This window comes from Eschrichtius robustus, chromosome 2, assembly GCF_028021215.1.
Source record: "Eschrichtius robustus isolate mEscRob2 chromosome 2, mEscRob2.pri, whole genome shotgun sequence".
Classification (NCBI taxonomy): domain Eukaryota; kingdom Metazoa; phylum Chordata; class Mammalia; order Artiodactyla; family Eschrichtiidae; genus Eschrichtius; species Eschrichtius robustus.
Window position 1 is genome coordinate 145,539,665 of NC_090825.1, and position 18,482 is coordinate 145,558,146.

An 18,482-nucleotide genomic window follows, 5' to 3' on the forward strand; every position below is an offset into this window, starting at 1 on the left:
CCAGGAATTGATGGAACTAGGATTTGAACTTGGGTCGGATTTTTGCCAAAATCTAAGCTCTTAAGGCTCTGTTCTCTTGCCTTTATGTGTTGCAAAGCTGACAAGCAGTTTGAAAAGGGGACAAATCTCATGTCTTCTCACTTAGGTATCCAGTTAGTGGAAGACATTTGAAAGCAAAGGTCTCTTTGTTGGGTGTCTCCTGTCCCCCGCCCTCTCCTCTGCCTAGACCTTGGGGCTGCAGTTCCGTGTATAGATTCAACAGGGTTCCATGCATACATTCAACACATGGTGAGAGACTCAAGCCGTGCATCCTCCTGGACGTGATCGGAGGGCTCTGATGTCACTGGCTTCTCCAGGACAGGTTTGGATTCTTCTCTTGGGCCAAGTCCGGTTGCTAAGATCAGTAGACATGGCTTAGAACCTACTTTAAAACAGGGGTTGTCAGACTTCTCTGTAAAGGACAAGATAAGACATATTTTAGTCTCTGTGGGCCATGTGTCTGTGTCACAATTACTCAACTCTGTTGTGGTGGGAGAGCAGCCATAGGTAGTTCATAGATGGACGGGTGTGACTGTGCCCCGATAAAACTATATTTATGAACACCGAAATTTGAATTTAATATATTTTCACATGTCACATAATACTCATTTTTTCAAATATTTTAAAATATAAAAAGTATTCTTAGCTGTGAGCCATACAAGAACAGGCAGTGAGCAGGATTTGACCCGAGGGCCATAGTTTGCCAACTCCTGCTCTAGACTTAATCCAGGGTGATTTCCCTCCCAGAGAAGGCTGTTTGCTATTTGACTTGAGAAGGAAGGTAGTTTTCCTGATTATGGAAATCCTTCCAGTGAGGTTTGTTCATCTGTGTTAAGTATTGCTCACTCTTGCCCTCTCCTCTGTGTGTGTGTGTGTGTGTGTGTGTGTGTCTGTCTGTCTGTCTGTCTGTGTCTCTCTGTCTCTCTCTGAGGCACTCTCATTTAATGTGGAAATACTCCTCAGAGGTAAAACAATTAAAGCCCCAACGTATTCGTATGAAGTGAATTTATTGGGGGAGGGGGATTAAATTTAACTTGGAATTATATTTTGGCCATTTCTTATGTGTGAAAGAGCCCTAGCCTCTGCATCAGAAAGCTCACAGTCTGGTGGGGAAACAACAGAAGGGAGAAGGGAGGGAGCTGGAGAGATAAGAGTCCTAAGTACAAATGCGTTGCTTTGGAGGGTCAGGAAGGAAAAGGACACCTGGATGAGGATAGATTGAATGTTCATGGAGCTATGGGGAAATAGTCCAAACAAAGGGAACAGTATAGTCTGTTGGATGCTCAGAGATAACGGTGGGAAATGAGTTGGAATCATATTAGAATATCTGAATACTCCATATTCAAATATTGGCATATTTGAATGCCAACAAGAGGAGTCTGTGATTCCTTAGCTGGCAGAAGTGTCAGGCTTAGGGGAAGAGTTTTTGGAGTTATGGTGGTCATCAGGTAGAATAGAGGGATGAGAGTACTTGGATACCTGAAGAAGAGAGATGGGTAAAGAAGCCATGGAAGGTAGGGAAAGGGAAGTAAGGTCCAGGGATGGGACCAGTGACTACTGACCTTGTTTATTTGGCTTGCCATATTATCGATTTACAATGAATAAAGGTCTAGAACAGGCATGACAAAGATCTGGCACACATGATGCCTCTCCTGTATCCTGTGCCCATGGCAGGCATCACTAATCGATCATGGAACTCTTTCCCACTGAGCCTGGACATGGCCTTACATTCCTGCCCCAGACAGTTACTCTCAAACTTTCAGAGTTGGAGTACAAAATGAACGTATTTGCCTTCTCTAAAGCAGTGCTTCTCAAACTGGAGCGTGCATATGAATCACCTGAGTATCTTATAAAATACAGACTCTGATTCAGTAAGCCTGAGGCGGGACCTGAGATTCACCAGTTCTAACAAGCTCTCAGGTGACGGTGGTGCTGCTGGTCAGAGGGCTGCGCTGAATAGAAGCCTGGAATCAGAGAACCCTGAGTTCAGGGTTAAAAGACCCAAATACAGGCCCTTGCTCTGTGCTCACAAGCTGTGTGACCTTCAACAGGTTGTCCAGCTTCTTTGACCTTGATGTCCTTGTCTCTGGAAAGTATGATTTACGTCAACGACGCTGCTCAGCAAAACCGGAGAGATGAAAGGAGACCATGGGGAGACGTGCGCTGCAGTTGATGGACAGCTATAAATGCATTAGGCGTTATTCTTGTTAATGATAATAATATAGCAGTGATAATGATAATTAAGGCCTACTAACCAACTGTTAGCAGAGGCTGAGCCCTGGCCTGGGTTGCAAGTGACGGGCAGCTCTGATAAGGACCACGGTGACCGCTAACTGGTCACTAGGACCTAGTTGGCAGCCAGCACCCCGAGGCTGGTCACTCATTAAAAACTTGGGCCCAGAAGGACTGTCCTGGGAGGTCTCACCTGGGACCTGCTGTGCTTGGAACTGTCCCCCCGACCGAGACGTTGTGAGCTCTTAACTGCAGGAATCACAGACATCCAGTGTTTCACTGTCCAGCCCGTCTTGGATGAACACCCAAGGTTCAAGAATAAGCCGGTGCCTGACCAGATTATAAAGTAAGCCCCACAGCTCATGGGAGGGAGTGTTGGGGAGGAGCCATCCCATGGGGCTGCCAAGCCGAGCTGGTGGCAGGACAGGCCCTGGTGTCTTCTAGTTCCTTCCCTATCTTAGCCAGCGTGTCCTCCCTTTTCTTGGGAGAAGCATCACCTCTCCCATGACCCCTCTGGGCTCTGCCCCTGAAAAGGCTGACACCAGAGATGGCCAGGGGGGAGCGAGGGGTGAGGCTCACCTTGTGGCAGAGCGAGTCCTCAGGAGGCAGCGGTGGGCTTCGCTGAAGTGGACGTGGAGAGCCAGTTGCTCAGGTTGATCCCAGAGTGGCTCCAGAAATCCACAGCCAGAGAGCATGGGCAGACAGGCGACGGGCAGGTGGGGGACAGAGGGACGGTGCTCAGGCCGAGCACTTTCTCCAGAGGGACATCTTTTAGGCATTTGTTAAGGTCGTGCATTGACAATGGTTGTGTCCAGATTACGATGTAAAAAGGGGACATTAGAGGAATTCCCTGGCTGTCCAGTGGTTAGGACTCAGCGCTTTCACCACTGAGGGCCCGGGTTTAATCCCTGGTCGGGGAACTAAGATCCCACAAGCTGTGAGCCACAGCCAAAAAATAAAATGAAATAAAATAAAAAATAAATAATAAAATAAAATAGGGGACATTAGAGGAAGCAGCATGAAGGCAGGTGTGATCTGTTTAATACCAGATCGCAAGGTCAGGGATGAGGCAACAAAGCAGGGCATCTGTGGGATCTGTGGGGCACCACGCTGCCCCCTCCAAGCTGTCTGGCTCACCCGACTCAGGCCCAGGCACCCAGTTTAGCACCTTGAGTGGCTTAGGAAAAGGCCTCTCCTCTGGGAAGACCCGTTGGAAGCAGGAGCGCCTTTGTGAGAGGAAAGGCCTGTTCCTGCGGGGAGAAGCAGCCTCACGCCAGTGCAGACAGCTGAGCAGATACTCAAGCTCAGCTTGGAGCTCAGCCTCCCGTCACCTCTCGGTCAGGCACCCTTGGGCAGGGGATGACCACCATACAGCTAGCACCATGCCCTGCTGGCCCTGGTGTTAGAACCGCCCTAGAGGGTCAAGGGAGAGTGATTTGGGGGATGGCTGGGACACCTAAAGAAATCCTTGGAAGATACCCCTGGGACATTGGCCTAGGACCTTAGATGTATCCAGACCCTTCACTGAGGTCACAAGAAACAATAACCTAGGCACCACTGTGTGCATTAATGATAGAATTACAACTTTGGGGGTACCCTAAGGGGTTCTGTGTTCTCATGAGGGCGTAAGACCGACTAGCTTCTAAATCATCTTACAAGGAAAGCCTGGTTTTAAATGTTACAGTGAGGACTCTGCCAGACCTGGAGTTTACTGTAGTGGGCCTCCCTGGACAGTACAGGGTCAGGTCAGGTTTTGCTATCAGGAGCCTCAGCCTCTTCCTGTCTTGCAGCTTTTATAAGTCCAACTACGTGCAGAAGTTCCACTACTCCCGGCCAGTGCGCAGGGGAACCGTTGACCCCGAGAATGAGTTTGCCGTAAGTATCTCCCCTACCGTTTGGCAGCCTTGATCATTGCCCAGGGCCTCCTTTTACCAAACAGGGTCTGCACCTGCCAGAATCAGAATTGGGAGGGCATCTGATCCAAAGCCAAAGGAAGGAACACTAACTTCCATTGGTACGATGACACCCATTCTCCAGGCTCTTCCGTTGGGTTTGTTTTCTCATTTCTTGAGCCTCTCCACCCTCAAGATACGACCCAGCCCTGGCGTGAGATGCACCTTTCAACCACAGGGAGTTCACAGTCCCCAGTGTCACTGTGTGTTTCCCAGCCAGGACCTCCCTGTCTTCTATTCCCGAGGGCCGAGGCTGGCACGAGGAGACAGTTCCACGTCTCTCTCAGCTCTTTCCCTTGGACTGTGATTCTTTGCACTGGAGGAGTCACTGCCCCTTTAAGAATCTGATGAACACTGTAGACCTCCCCCCAGAAAATGCAGGTGGATGCATTCAATATTGCCTAAAACTTCTGCCTGTTCAGAGACCCAGGTTAAAACTTACTGGACCTAAATCCAGGGAAACGTAAACGTCACCTTGGGAAAGAATTCTTCAGGGTAAGGTGGGAGTGTATATCTGAGTCTTGTAATTTTTATTCTGATTCCGGGTGGATAGGAGGCCTGGGGGCCTGGCTGGGTTCCCACCAAACTCTGATGGTCAGGTTTCATGTGTGTTGCTTTTCTGCCCTTGCCACCCCTGCCCACGGGACAGTCGATGTGGATCGAGAGGACCTCCTTTGTGACCGCGTACAAGCTTCCGGGCATCCTGCGCTGGTTTGAGGTGACTCACATGTCCCAGGTGAGTCTGTGGCCTCAGGAGCCTCCTGAGACTGGAAAAAGGGAAATGCTTTTGTTCAAAGCCACTGCAGGAGTCCAGGAATTCTAGTACAGGAAGGGACCTGAGGCAGTATCCAGTTTACCTGCTTTCAAATTTTTTTTTTTAAGCATCAGATAACTTTTTTTTTCCCTGCAAATGAAGGGTACCATAAAATCCGGTAATAAAGCTGATGAATGGGGAGCTTCTGTGGTTGGGTGCAGGGGGAGGAAGAGGGCCTGGAACTCAATCAACACAATCACCCTCTCATATCCTCCCCTCCCAACAGCCCTTTGGGGACCCCTCTGCAGAATCTCACTATGAATCCATTTTATAGTTGGATAAACTGAAGCTCAGAGAAAGGAAATTACACAGAGGCAAAGCTCTGGCTAGAATGCAAGTATTTGAACTCCATGGTGCAGATAGCATGTATTTTGCTTCTCAACACACTTCAGGGTCTCCATGTCCTCAAACAGCTGGGGATCTTGCAGCCCTCAGAATGCAAAGGACAATGAGGCGAAATCGGAGAAGCAGGGACATATTCAGGATGTCTTATTCACTTACTCATTCAACAAATATTTAATGAGCACCTAACGCATGTCAAGCACCTAGATATTTTGCAATGAAGCTTACATTCTAGTGGCAAAGACGCACTAAAAAGCCTAAATAAATATATACTATGTCAGGTGGAGATAACCGCTATGGAGAAAAATAAAAGAGAAAGGTGATGAAGGAGTGGTGGGTATTTTAAGTAGGATGGTCGTAGAAAGCCTTCCTGCTAAATGGCTTTTGGTCAAAGGCCTGGAGGAAGTGAGGATGTGGTCCTTGCAGATACCGAAGAGAAGGACATTCTAGCAGAGGAAATAGCAAGTGCAAGGGCCCTGGGACAGAACAGGCTTATGTCTGAATCAGAGCAAGTGAGGGAGGAGTAGCAGTAGTCTGATAGCAGGTCATATAGGACCTTGTAGGCACCATAAGGACATGGGCTTTTCCACTGGGTGAACTGGAAGCAGAGGAGGGACATCGTCTGACTGACTTTTTCAAGTTACTGCATGATCAACATTGAGACCATCCCCCTTCAGCCCTTAAGGGCCCCCAGCAGCCAGGTGGTCCTCCAATCTCCTTTTCACAGTCATGGCGTAGACCTTAGGGAACATATAATAACGATGATGACATCAACAGACATTGCTGAGCATGTGCTAAACTGTTCATATGCGTGACCTCATTTAAACCCCTCAACAATGCTGCGAGGTAGATATTATTATTCTCCCATTTTACAGATGAGCAAACCGAGTGAGTTCGTGGGTTGCTCAAGGTTAGTAAAAGAGGTGAGGTTTGACTATAACCTCTCATACCAGGCACCTGGATGGACTCACTCTCTCCTCTTTCCTTAACATGTCCCCCGCCCACCCCGATAATTAGTGCCCTGGAGAGGAAGAAACTACTCATGCCCCTTATTCATGGGACACATCGGTGCATGATAAGCGTGGATAAGTGTCCCAGGTGCTGTGTCAAGGACTTTGTAACATTATCCTGTTTAATCCCACAAAACCATGTGAAGTACATCATATTATGAATCCCATTTTTGAGGTGAGAAATCAGAAACTTTCTACTAAGCCGTAGTCTCTACCCATTGGCCCTGGCTGTGCGCTTTCCTCTGGTGGTGCTCAGTAAGGTGCCTCTCCTCCTTCGCTGTCCCCACGGGACTGTAGGCAAACTGAAGGAATTCCTGCCTGCACTCTCTGAACGCCCCATCCCCCGCCATGGTATCTCACCTCCTAATGGACTACATAATTTGCCTGTGTGTTTATTTTTAATATCTAGAATTTTAAATATAATAACATTATAATATGAGCTCTACTACACTGTGAGCTCCAGGAAGACGGATTTCTGTCCATTTTGTTCCCTGCCATATCTCTGAGTGCAAGGAATAGTCCTAGACACATAATTGGTGCTCAAGAATAGTTATTAAGGGACTTCCCTGATGGCGCAGTGGTTGAGAATCTGCCTGCCAATGCAGGGGACACGGGTTCGATCCCTGGTCCAGGAAGATCCCACATGCCGTGGAACAGCTAAGCCCGTGCGCCACAACTACTGAGGCTGTGCCCTAGAGCCCACGAGCCACAACTATTGAGCCCGCGTGCTGCAACTACTGAAGCCCGCGTGCCTAGAGCCCGTGCTCCGCAATGAGAGAAGCCACTGCAATGAGAAGCCCATGCACTGCAATGAAGAGTAGCCCCCACTCGCCATGGCTAGAGAAAGCGCACGCACAGCAACGAAGACCCAATGCAGCCAAAAATAAATAAGTAAATTTATATTAAAAAAAATAGTTATTAAGTAAATCCATCAACCAATCGCTCAGTTAATTTGCAGAAACCCATAATATATGAAGTGCTTACCTTGTTTTTTGAACTCAGGATTCTGAAATTAGGAAAGAAATAGTCAACATTTTTGTTTCACTTCTTTTATCCTGATACCCTCTGATAGAAGGGATTGGGAAAACCTCCAAAAAGTTGACCAGAGTGACTTTATCTCTGATAACCTCCCTCAGTTGAGTTACCAAGAATTTCAGGATGTCTCAGACACAGAAGTTTCATGGGTGCTGAGTGAATTCCTCTCCAATCATTTGTTTTTGTGGTATAGAATTTATATCTTGTTTTTGGTTGTTTCTTTTATGAATTGTCTTGACTACAGTACTGTTTGTACAGAGAGGTGTTTTCTGATGGGATTCAAGTGTAGGTTCTGCTTATTGAGGGTCCTTTCCTTTTTCTTGGCCCTGAGAATATGTAATCTTTACAAGAAGTCCTGAGCTGGGGGTCAGAGACCCAAATTCAACTTGCCTATTAACAAGCTATATGATGTTGGACAAACACAGTGTTATCTCTGGCCTTAGTTTTCATCATCTGTAAAATAGACATGAAAAAACTATGGAATTTCAGAGCTGAAAGACACTCTGAAGGTCATTTAATCCAAGAGCTACAAATTCAAATACCTTCAGAGCCCAGGAAGATACTGTAAATATGTGAACTCATCACATTAAGACAACGGGGAGTGGTAGAAGCTGTGGCAAACTCCTTCCAGCTGAATTAGTTTTTTAAAAAATTAGAACTTATGTGCTGGCTGAATGACAGACCCAGGCCCAGTTTGGCCTTCACATCTCCTATGTGCAACCCCATTCCTAGTTCTTGTCTATTTAAATTATTTTGCATATGAGAAAACTGAAGCTCAAAGATGGGACTTGAACTGCCAAAGTGATCAGTGGTAGAAGTAGGTTGTAATAACAATGTCTGTCTTACGCAGTTCAGAGGCTTCCTAAGAGGATTTATGAAGGTGATAGTGAGAGACGCCTTTGAGGAATATGAAACACCACTCGATTGCAAGGGATTATCACCACTTTCCCGAGTGCCTTTCAAATTGTTTCCAAAGTACAGTTACTCCTCAGTATCTGAGGGTGTTGGTTCTAGGAGCCTCCACGGATACCAAAATCTGCAGTTGTTTAAGTCCCTTACATAAAAGGGCATAAGTACAGTGAATACAGTTGGGCCTCTGTATCAGTGGTTGGTTGAATTCGAGGTTGGTTAAATCCAAGGAGGCAAAACCCAAGGGTATGGAGGGCTGACTGTATTTTCCAGGATAATTCATTTTCCCCGCACAGCAAGCTGGGCAAGGGCTATACACCTGTGCTGCCGGTAAGGAAACTGAGGCTCAGCTTAGGAAAGAGACCAGAGATTTGAGGGCTTGACCAAGTCCTAACAACCAGTGTATGGCAAGTTTGGTAGCAGAGTGTGGTCTGTATCGGGGAGAGAAGCTCGCCTTTGGAATTAGGACACTGGTGCTCTCTCCCCAGCGCTGCCCCATCTACCCTTAGGTGAAGGACTTACCTGTTGTTGGGGGAATTGAATGAGAGCACGTGTGGGACACACCCAGCATGGGCTGGCACAGAGGAGGCAGTCCACAAATGGCGCCATCTCTTTTACCGTGATCAGTGCTTTTATAACTGTTACCAGCTCCGGACCTCCAGGTCTTCCACCAAATACGTAACCCCCATTGCTCTGCTCTGAGAGTGATGTAGTCATCTACACAAATGTCCAGAGGTGAGAATCCAAAGGAGTGTTCATTCTCATTCTCTGTCCTGTTGTCTGTAACGAGGTTAAAGACATAGGGATACAAAAATAGCTTCAGAAATGAGGACGAAAGCCAATCAACAGGACTTTCCATTTTTAATAACTCACCGTAAAGCATGAGTCTCTCAGACATACCAGGCCATTGTTGAAATCCAGGTGTGGTACTGGGCTCAGTCCAAGTGGTTGTGATAGATTTTCCTTTAGAACTCAGTCTAGACCTCAGCTTGGAGAAGCCCCTGCAGGGTTGGTCTGTGTGCTTGACAGAAACTGGACCATGGGTTGCAGCTTGTGGAACATGGGCTGCCGCCTCTACCAGGCCAAGCAGCCTTCCCCCCCAGCTGTGTGTGTGTGTGTGTGTGTGTGTGTGTGTGTGTGTGCGTGCACTCACTGTGTTTGCGTGTTTGTGTGTGTGCATGTGTGACAGAAAGAGGATGACATTGTGTGTCACCGTGTCTTGTATCACAGAGAGAGAGAGAAGAGAGCCTACTCCCAGGGCCTTCTCACTGCAGAGACAGCCATTTTCAAAAATGTCCAGAAACAAGGAAGCGGGGTGAGGAGGCTAAGATTTCACAGGGATTTAAGGAAATGGTTTAAAAAGATGACCAAGAGCATGGCTGTAGAGGCTGGTTCTCCCCTTCACATATACTCAACAGTTACAATAACTAGCAGGTGCATTTTTTTTTTTTAACACAAGCATGCATATTTTTAATTCTTATTACTTATTACAGGAAGCTCATTTATTTATGCAGAGCCCTGGGCAGAGAAAATCTTTTGATGGTCTTGCCTAGGTGATGTGCAGGTTTTCTGGTTTTCCTTAAGTTAAAGATTCAGTGCTTGGAGAATCTCAGAATACAGGGATTTTCAGTTCCAATGACAAAACCTTGCACATTTCTAAGGCCTCTTGCCCAATCCTAGAAAGGATACTAAAATCCAATCAATCAATAATAAATAAATGCATTTATACATACACATAAATGGGGTAGAAGAGAGATCTTTTTTTTTTTTTTTGGGAGGGGACACCATGACTTGCCTATTTTATTATTTTGCTTTTTCCCCCCCCCCCCACACACACACTGTATTTTATTTTTACAAGAGATAAATGACTGACACCAAGCATTGTAAATGGATGACCACAACAAAAGCAACAATGATTGCAATTACCAAACATGAAACACACTCATACTCTGTCGTAATATTGACATTCAGTCCAGTAATCCTCCACTGTAACAGCTCCTTTACTTTGCAGTGAAAATTGATTTGTATATTCTTTTTAAAGAACTCTGCTATAAGTCAAGTGTCATATTATCTCAACTAATCTTTGCTATGTCCCCACTGAAGCAGGCCCTGTAGCACCACCACTGAACAGATGGCAACACTTAGGGTCCCCTCCTCCATGAAGTTTTCCCAGATTACTTCGCCCTTCCCTGCAGCCCCACCCACCCTGCCCCACCCAGGGAGCCTTCCCTTCTTAGGACAGCTGCTAGTTCCTGTCCTGACACCTACAAGAGTTAATAACAATAACTTCCAGCTACTTTTTGAAGTAGGTTTTCTTATCCTCATTTTACCAGTAAGTCAACTGAGGCTCAGAACGTTTAGGAAACTTGCCCAAGGTCACACAGAAAAAATGGCTGAGATTTGCACTCATTTTTATTTGCTTAGTTTAGTTCAGGAGTCAGGAAACTATGGCCTGTGAGCCGGAGCCCACCTGCGCCTAATTTTGTAAATAGTTTTATTGGAACCACCGTGCCCATTGATTTACATATTGCCCGTAGCTGATTTCTTCCTACAGTAACAGAGTTGAGTTGTTGCCACAGACAACACCTGGCCCTTGCACAGAAAAAGTTTGCAGACTTCTTGCTTAGTGTTTTACTCTAGATCCCATGCTCTTGGGAACCACTGTTATGCCCGTTAGCACCTGATGGCACTCCGTTTATCTTGCTTTCTAAGAGGTGTTGAAGAGGTGGTTAGTTTTATCTTCCCAACTAAACCGAATCTACCTTGGAGCAGTGACCCCTCATATAACAAGTCTTGGGACCTACTGTGGGCCAGGCCGGGTGATCATATCGTCAGCTGCTCTAATCCCTCCAGCTAAGTGCTCACACATAGTAGGTGCACAACCAATACCAGATGGGTTGAATTGGAGCGTCTTTCACCAGGTAATAAGAAGAAAAACCCTCCCTGGAGCACATCCAGCCTCTGAAACCCCAGCGAGTGCCTGACACTTCCTACCTTCATCTCCCCAGGGAGATCCCTCTCTTGCTAAGCACAAATTCAGCCTGTCTCTCCCCAGACAGCTGACAACCCCCAGGGCTCAGTAGTTACCACAAGAGCCTGCTACAGCCCCTTGGGGAGCATTGCCTCATTTGAATTCCAACCCCAAATGAAACCAATACCAATAATTTTATCTGTTTTTAAAGCGACCTGCTGAGGCCCTTTCTTCTTGGTGATCTCGTTTTCAACAGACCACAATTAGCCCTCTGGAGAACGCCATCGAAACCATGTCCATGGCCAATGAGAAGATCCTGATGATGATAAACCAGTACCAGAGTGACGAAAGCCTCCCCATTAACCCGCTCTCCATGCTCCTGAATGGAATCGTGGACCCTGCTGTCATGGGAGGGTTCGCCAAGTATGAGAAGGTGAGGGCTTCCCTCTCCAGGCCCTGGTGGGGACAGAGCAGTGGCAGGAGGGCCCAGAGCAGACACAGCTACATGCCACTCATCTTAACTGTGGCTGTTTGTCCCTCAAAAGGACACTTCAGCTTGTTTGGACCTCATACACCTTCCAGAGTTTCTATAGCCTCACTCTCATCTCCTTCCCACCCTCAATGCCATGCTCTGTCAGGGGTCATAGAGGTCCCTTATCCCACTGGGCACATCGAGATGCCTTTGTCAAGAAAAGGCTCTGGGATGTTCACGAGCCAGACCATAAAAGTCAAGTGCCACAAATCAAAGTACATGCTACTTGTGTAAAGCCATCTCTTCTATAGATGATGGAAATGACCTCTAGAAATGGGAAGGAATGAAACACGGAATCTGAAAATACAGAAGGGATGGGAGATCAACTCTCATGCGAGAGTTATAATCTAGATATTCAGGTCATAAGGACCCTCCAAGAAATCCCCACACATTTCAGCCACAGATTTCATTTTTGAGCCTCCTGGTGTCCGTGGTGAAAAGGGAAAAGCCATCAGTTACATGAGTCACATTTTCCACTGGGGGAAAATAATTACTCAATAAGGAGACATAACCTTTCCCAGCACTGAAATAGAATAGAAAGTCCTTATTTGGCTTTCACCTAGGCCATACGTTAATGGGACGCTGAGGGAAAAATGGACTCTTCATTCTCATAAATCTCATGATGAACTCTTTATTATCTTTTCCATGTCATCCATTGATGTAAAACTAGGAATACGGCACAATAGTATAACTCATGGACAGTAATTCCAGTTAGCCCTTCCAGCTACCCTTGGACACCCCGTAGAGTCGTCCATTGGTAATCCTTTGTTCAGCCTTGAGGGGTGATACGTCTGTGTATATATGTGCACACACTGAGAACAGGAGCCGAGAAGGAGCTGGGGCTGCCAGGGTCACACACGATGAGGGAGGTGAGCTGGAAAGCCCACCAGGTGAACTTCCTTACTGAGTTTTCTCGCCTGGGACGGTGCCTTGCCTGGGCAGCAGAATCCCCGGCAGGGCTTCTTCACACACAGCTGCCTCCACCCCACCTCCGACCCCAGAGGTTCTGACTCAGTACGTCCGGGTGGGGCCTGAGAATTTGCATCTCTGGCAAGTTCCCAGGTGTTGCTGCTTCTGCGGGTCCAGAGACCCCTCTTCAAGAACCATTTCCCTGGGGTTTGTGACCCTTTCCCAGTGGATGCCGGTCTGAGCCCCAGGAAGAGGAAACGTCAGTCCCTACACGTCCCTGACTGTTGCCCATCCACGTAGGGATGGCCTCATTCCTGTCCCTGTCAAATGGAACCCTCTCCCAGGGCCAGAGAGGTGGGTCGTGGGGTCCACAGCAAAGGAACAGGGAACCCCCAACGTCTGTCTGTCCTCCTAGGCCTTCTTCACTGAAGAGTACACCAGGGACCACCCCGAGGACCAGGACAAGCTGAGCCGCCTCAAGGACCTGATTGCGTGGCAGGTAAGGCAGAGGCGGACTGGAGATAGGCCAGCCCTGTGTCCGTCCTTTCCCCTCCCCGGCTCGCTTGCCCTCTGCTAGCCTCTGGCTGGTGTGGCCGAGTTTCACCTGCTCTCCTGCCCTTTGGCTTTTGGCCTTTCTTCTGACTCTGTCTTCACCTGAGCGGGTGCATCGTGGAAGCGGGATTTGGGGCGCTGCACCTGTGGGCTGCTGCACTGGCGCCGGGCAGGGATGCTGTGCTGCGTGTTGCCAGGACTGCCCTGTTGAGTGTTGAATTCAGGAGGTGGCTTCTCCCAGGGGGACTGAAGTGAAAGCCAGGGTCCCACGCGCCTCCCACCACCTCCCACCACACCCAGCACCCGCCAGTCAGATAATGGAAGACTTCGGCCCCTACCCCACCTCTCCTCCTCCTGAGGCTGACCCAGTTTGTTGCAGATAATGCTCAGATGGATATCGGGTTTCGAAAATAATCGAGGCCTCGGTTCGGTTGGTTTTCGGGCAAAGGGTCTGCACTCTGCACAAGCTGCTCATCCCTCCGGAGCCCAGCCCGGCACCGTGGAAGGACTGTCCTTCCCGCCTGCTTTATCCTGCTATCTGCTTCTCTGTCCTCTCCTTGCATCCTTGTCCCTCTGTCCCTTCCCTCCACGATCTCCTTCTCTCTGACTCTTGCTGTGCGTGTGTCTCTGTCTTTCTCCTCTCCTTAGAAGTTCTTGGCTGCTCCCCGCCCCCTCTCTGACTTTGGCCTCTCTCTGCTGCCCCCCTCACACCTCACTCCTGGCTCTGCTTCCCTTCCTCATCTCTCTCCACTGCCCTCCCTCCTCCTCTGCTTTCTCTCTGGCTCCCTCTCCCGTGTTTTCTCTCCCTCCTGCTCTCTCCTGCTCTCTGCCACTCCCTAGAGAAGAAACAATCCACAGACCCCTCGCCCAGAGGCATTCAGAGGACCAGGCTCCCGGTCTAGGCCTGCAGCAGCCCCTCCTCAAACATCTCCCTGCTTTCCACAGACCACCCAGCACCCAGGACGCAGGGTGGGCTGTGGAGGGTGCGCTGGGGGGAGGCCGGGGAGGCGAGCAGGGCAGCAGGGGGCAGCATTTGCAGCTGCCGGCCCTCCCTCCTCCCTTCTTGCCAGTCACAGTGCAAAGACAAGCGAGCTACTGTGGTAGGGAGTTTCTGTCACTCTAGGGGAATTAGGGAATGAGAAGCATTGGGTGCAGCCTCTTTTCTTAAAATAAGGATTCCTAATTCAGGTCCTTCTCTGCCTCTGCCAATTTATGCAGAGTGAGGCCTTAAAAATAAAACGCCAGGCGCTGCACAGATACACTCTCCTGAATGCATTTTGTGAGTCTGGAATTTTCTCTCCCTTCTTACCTTGTGCCTCCTGTGAAACCCAGACACCCCCAAGAGCCCCAGCTTTCCGAGGTCATCATGTCCTTTAATACGCAAATAATGATAGTCCCCCTCCCCATCCCCAACTTGGGAAGCAGGAAGACTCAGCTTTGGTTGGTTTCCTTCCTCAGCTGTTTCTGGGGTGCCCCAGGGAGGGCTAACATGTCACACAAATGTGTTTGGTTGTCGGGCGTCATTCTCAATCCATTTCACCGTCCTGGGCCTCTCTACTGCGCATGTCTTATCACCTGGTAATGGACTCCCTGGGCTGTATTCACTGCACCCAAAGCATGGACCAGACTGTGGCCTCACAGCACAGCTGATACCAGGCTGTGCCTTCTAAGGAAATTCTTCCAAAGTCTGGCAGTTAATAGAGTGGCACCACAAGCAAAGAAAGGAGACTTTGAAAGCATGTATTTGATGTTACAGCTTCTAAGAGCCTGCAAAGGGGATTGCCCTGGGCCGCATTCCTCCCACTCAAAAGAGTCCAGCATCCTAAATACTCAAAAGATGCTGCCCTGCTCAGGGTGAAGGTGACCTTTTTTACGTTACACACAGCAGATTAGCTCTTCCATTTTATTCCATTCATTCTTGCAACTTAAATATATATTGAGTCCCAACTGTGTGCCAGGCAACAGAAATAAAGCGCTGGATAAAATTGTGGGCCTGCTCCCTCCCTCCCTCCCTTCTTGGAGCTTAATTATAGATTGGATCTTGGTTTGCCAAAGCCACATCCACTTTGGATTTTCTCAAAACACGAGACCCTTAGATTTCAAAGGGAGATGTACTTGCACCGCTAACAACCCAACAGAAGCTAGAAGTGCAAAGTGCATTATGTGTTCAAGATTTCATGGATTTCAAGAGTGATTGCTTCTTAATTTTTTCCTTTGTAAAGATTTCCTCTCTATTTATTGGCATGGAAAGATGTCTACAGTACATTCTTCTTGTAAATATTTCACAAAATATTACATACAGAAAACTACACATAACAAAAATATACAGCACACTGAGTTGTCACAGTGTATACTTATGTGGCCACCACCAGATCAAGAAGCAGAATTCCTCAAGCACCCAGAAACCTCTCTTGTGCCTTCTTTTAGTCATTGCCAGCCCTCCCCAAGGTTGACCCCTCTCCTGCTTTTACAGTAACCATTTACTTGCTTTTTAAAAATACTTTTTAACCACCCAAGCACTCATTTCTGAACACTATAGTTTACTTTTGCTTGTTTTTGACCTATATATAAATGGAATCACACAGTGTTCCTTCTTTTGTGTCTAACTTATTCTGTTTACTGTTATGTTTTCAAATTGATTTATTTTGTTGTACATAACAATCATTTATTCATTTTCATTGATGTATAATAGTCTATACAGCTGGACCGTATAACTGTGCCAAAACATATTTATTTATTTTTCAACTGATGGAGATTTGGGTCGATTTCAGTTTGAGGGTATTACAAGTCGTGCTGTTCTGAACATCTTTGTGTGTGTCTTTTTGGCACACACATGCACAGTTTCTGTTGGATGTATACCTAGGTGTGGAATTGCTTGGTTATAGTATGTGAGAATATCTGGCTTTAACAGATAACTGCCAAACTTCTATCACTATAGATTAGTTTTGTCAGTTCTTGAACGTCATAAAAATGGTATTATACAGTATGTGTTACTGTGTGTCTGGCTTCTTTTTTTCACTCTAATGCCTTTGTGATTCATCCAGGCTGTTACATGCAAGAGGAGTTTTTCTTTTTTTGTTCTAAGTGTTATCCATTGTGTGACTATACAATATACCAATAATATACTAATGTATATATCCATTCTCCTGTTGATGGTGGGTTGTTTTCAGGTTTTGGATAGTATGGAAAGAGTTGTACGAACATCCTTGTTCATGTTTTTTGATGGGCATAAGCACTCAGTGTCCTCACTATCTATCTAGTAGTGGGAGTGCTGGGTCATGCGTTCATCTTTAGCCTTACTGGATACCAGGAAGCAGTTTTCCAAAGTGGCTGAGCCAATTTACACTCCCACCAAGAACTCCTGTGAGTCTAGGTTGCTCCACATTCTCGCTGACGCATGATACCGTGAGTCTTTAATTTTAGTCTTTCTGGTGGTTGTGAGGTGGTGTTTCAGTTTAATTTTAATTTGCATTTCCTTTGCGAGCAACAGTGTTCATCGCCTTTCCATGTGTTTATTGGCTAATTGAATAACCTGTTTGTGAGATGTTTGTTCACATCTTTTACTTATTTTATTAACTGAATTGTCTTTTTATTAATAATTCATAGGAGTTTATATATATTCTAGATATGAGTCCTTTGTCAAATATATGTATTGCAAATATCTTCATTCAGTCTGTGGCTTGTCTGTTTACTTTCTAATGATGTATTTTTAAGAACAGAAGTTCGTAATTTTAACGAGGTCCAATTTATCAATTTTTTTAATGATTATTACTTTTGTCTTCACTTTATGAAATCTCTGGCTATCCCAAGATCATGACGATATTTCCTGTGTTTTATTGGAAAGTTTTATTGTTTTGTCCTATACTCTTAAGTATATGATCCATTTTGACTGACATGAAGTAAGGGGTAAATTATTTTTCTATACAGATTTCTAATTACTCCAGCACCATTTGTTGAAAAGACTATTACTTCTCCCAACTCTGACATAAAGTGATCATATAGGTGTCAGTCTGTTTCTGGACTTTCTACTCTATTCCATTGGTCTATTTGTCCAATGCCATACTGTTCCTAATTACTGTAGCTTTATAGTAACTCTTGAGATCTGATGGTGACAGTACTGCAATTTTTTTTTTCAAATTTGTCTTGGTCCTTCTAGTCCTTTGTATTTCCATATAAATTTTTAAATCAGCTTGCTAATTTTCACACACCCCCAAAACACATTGAGATTTTGAATAGGAATATATTAGGCATGTAGATTAATTTAGGAAGAATTTCTGTTTTAATGATAATTGATTCTTCCAGTACATGAATATGGAATCTCTCTCCCTTTCTTTAGTTCTTTAATTTCACTCAGCAAAGTATTGTAGTTTTCACTGGAAAGGTCTTTCACAAATTTTACTAGGTTTGTTTTAAGGTATTTGGTATTTTTAACTATTATAAATGGTATTTTTTTAATTTCTCTTTGTTTGTCAATATCATCACAATTTTTTTTTTTTTTTGGTATGTTTACCTTGTATCCAACAACCTTACTAAATTCACTTAATAAGTCAAATTGTTTGTACATTCTTTTGGATGTTCTACAGACAAACATATCATCTGCTAATATAAAAAGTTTTACTTCTTCTGTTCCAATCTTATACTGTTTAGTTATTTTTCTTCCCTCATTGCACTGATGAGTATAAGAAGAGAGAGAGTACATCTTGCCCTGATGTCTCCCACATCAGGGCAAGAGTCAGTATTTCACAGAGTGGAATATTTTAAAGATGATGTCCCATTCTATGCCTAGTTTGCTAGTTTATCATGAATGGGTTTTTAATTTGTCAAATGCCTTTTATGCATCTATTGAGATACTCATATTGTTTTTCTTCATTATTATGCTAATTCAGTGAATTACATTAGTTGATTTTGGACTATTAAACCAACCTTGCATGTATGACATAAATCCCACTGGGTCATAATGTATTATCATTTTTATATATTTCTGGATTCTATTTGAAAATATGCTCTTCAGGATTTTTGTGTCTGTGCTCAAAAGAGATATTAACCTATAACTTTCCTTTTTTATAATATCCTTGTTCAATTCTTGTAACAAAGTTACCCTGGTCTCAAAAAGTGGGTTGAAAATTACTCCCTATTTTAAAAATTTTTAAGAGTTTGTGTAAAGTTGCCATTTATTTATCCCTTA

At 45.7% G+C, this 18,482-nt stretch overlaps 1 protein-coding gene across 1 annotated transcript in view; it reads left to right on the forward strand.

Annotated features, from left to right (window-relative positions):
* The window catches only part of DOCK2 (dedicator of cytokinesis 2), a 417,766-nt gene that overhangs the window by 389,328 nt on the left and 9,956 nt on the right, over positions 1 to 18,482 (forward strand). The window contains exons 42-46 of the mRNA XM_068534609.1: positions 2,536 to 2,617; positions 4,062 to 4,146; positions 4,873 to 4,959; positions 11,561 to 11,737; positions 13,161 to 13,244. Of these exons, the coding sequence (XP_068390710.1) occupies positions 2,536 to 2,617; positions 4,062 to 4,146; positions 4,873 to 4,959; positions 11,561 to 11,737; positions 13,161 to 13,244 (515 nt within the window). The remainder of the gene's footprint in view (positions 1 to 2,535; positions 2,618 to 4,061; positions 4,147 to 4,872; positions 4,960 to 11,560; positions 11,738 to 13,160; positions 13,245 to 18,482) is intronic.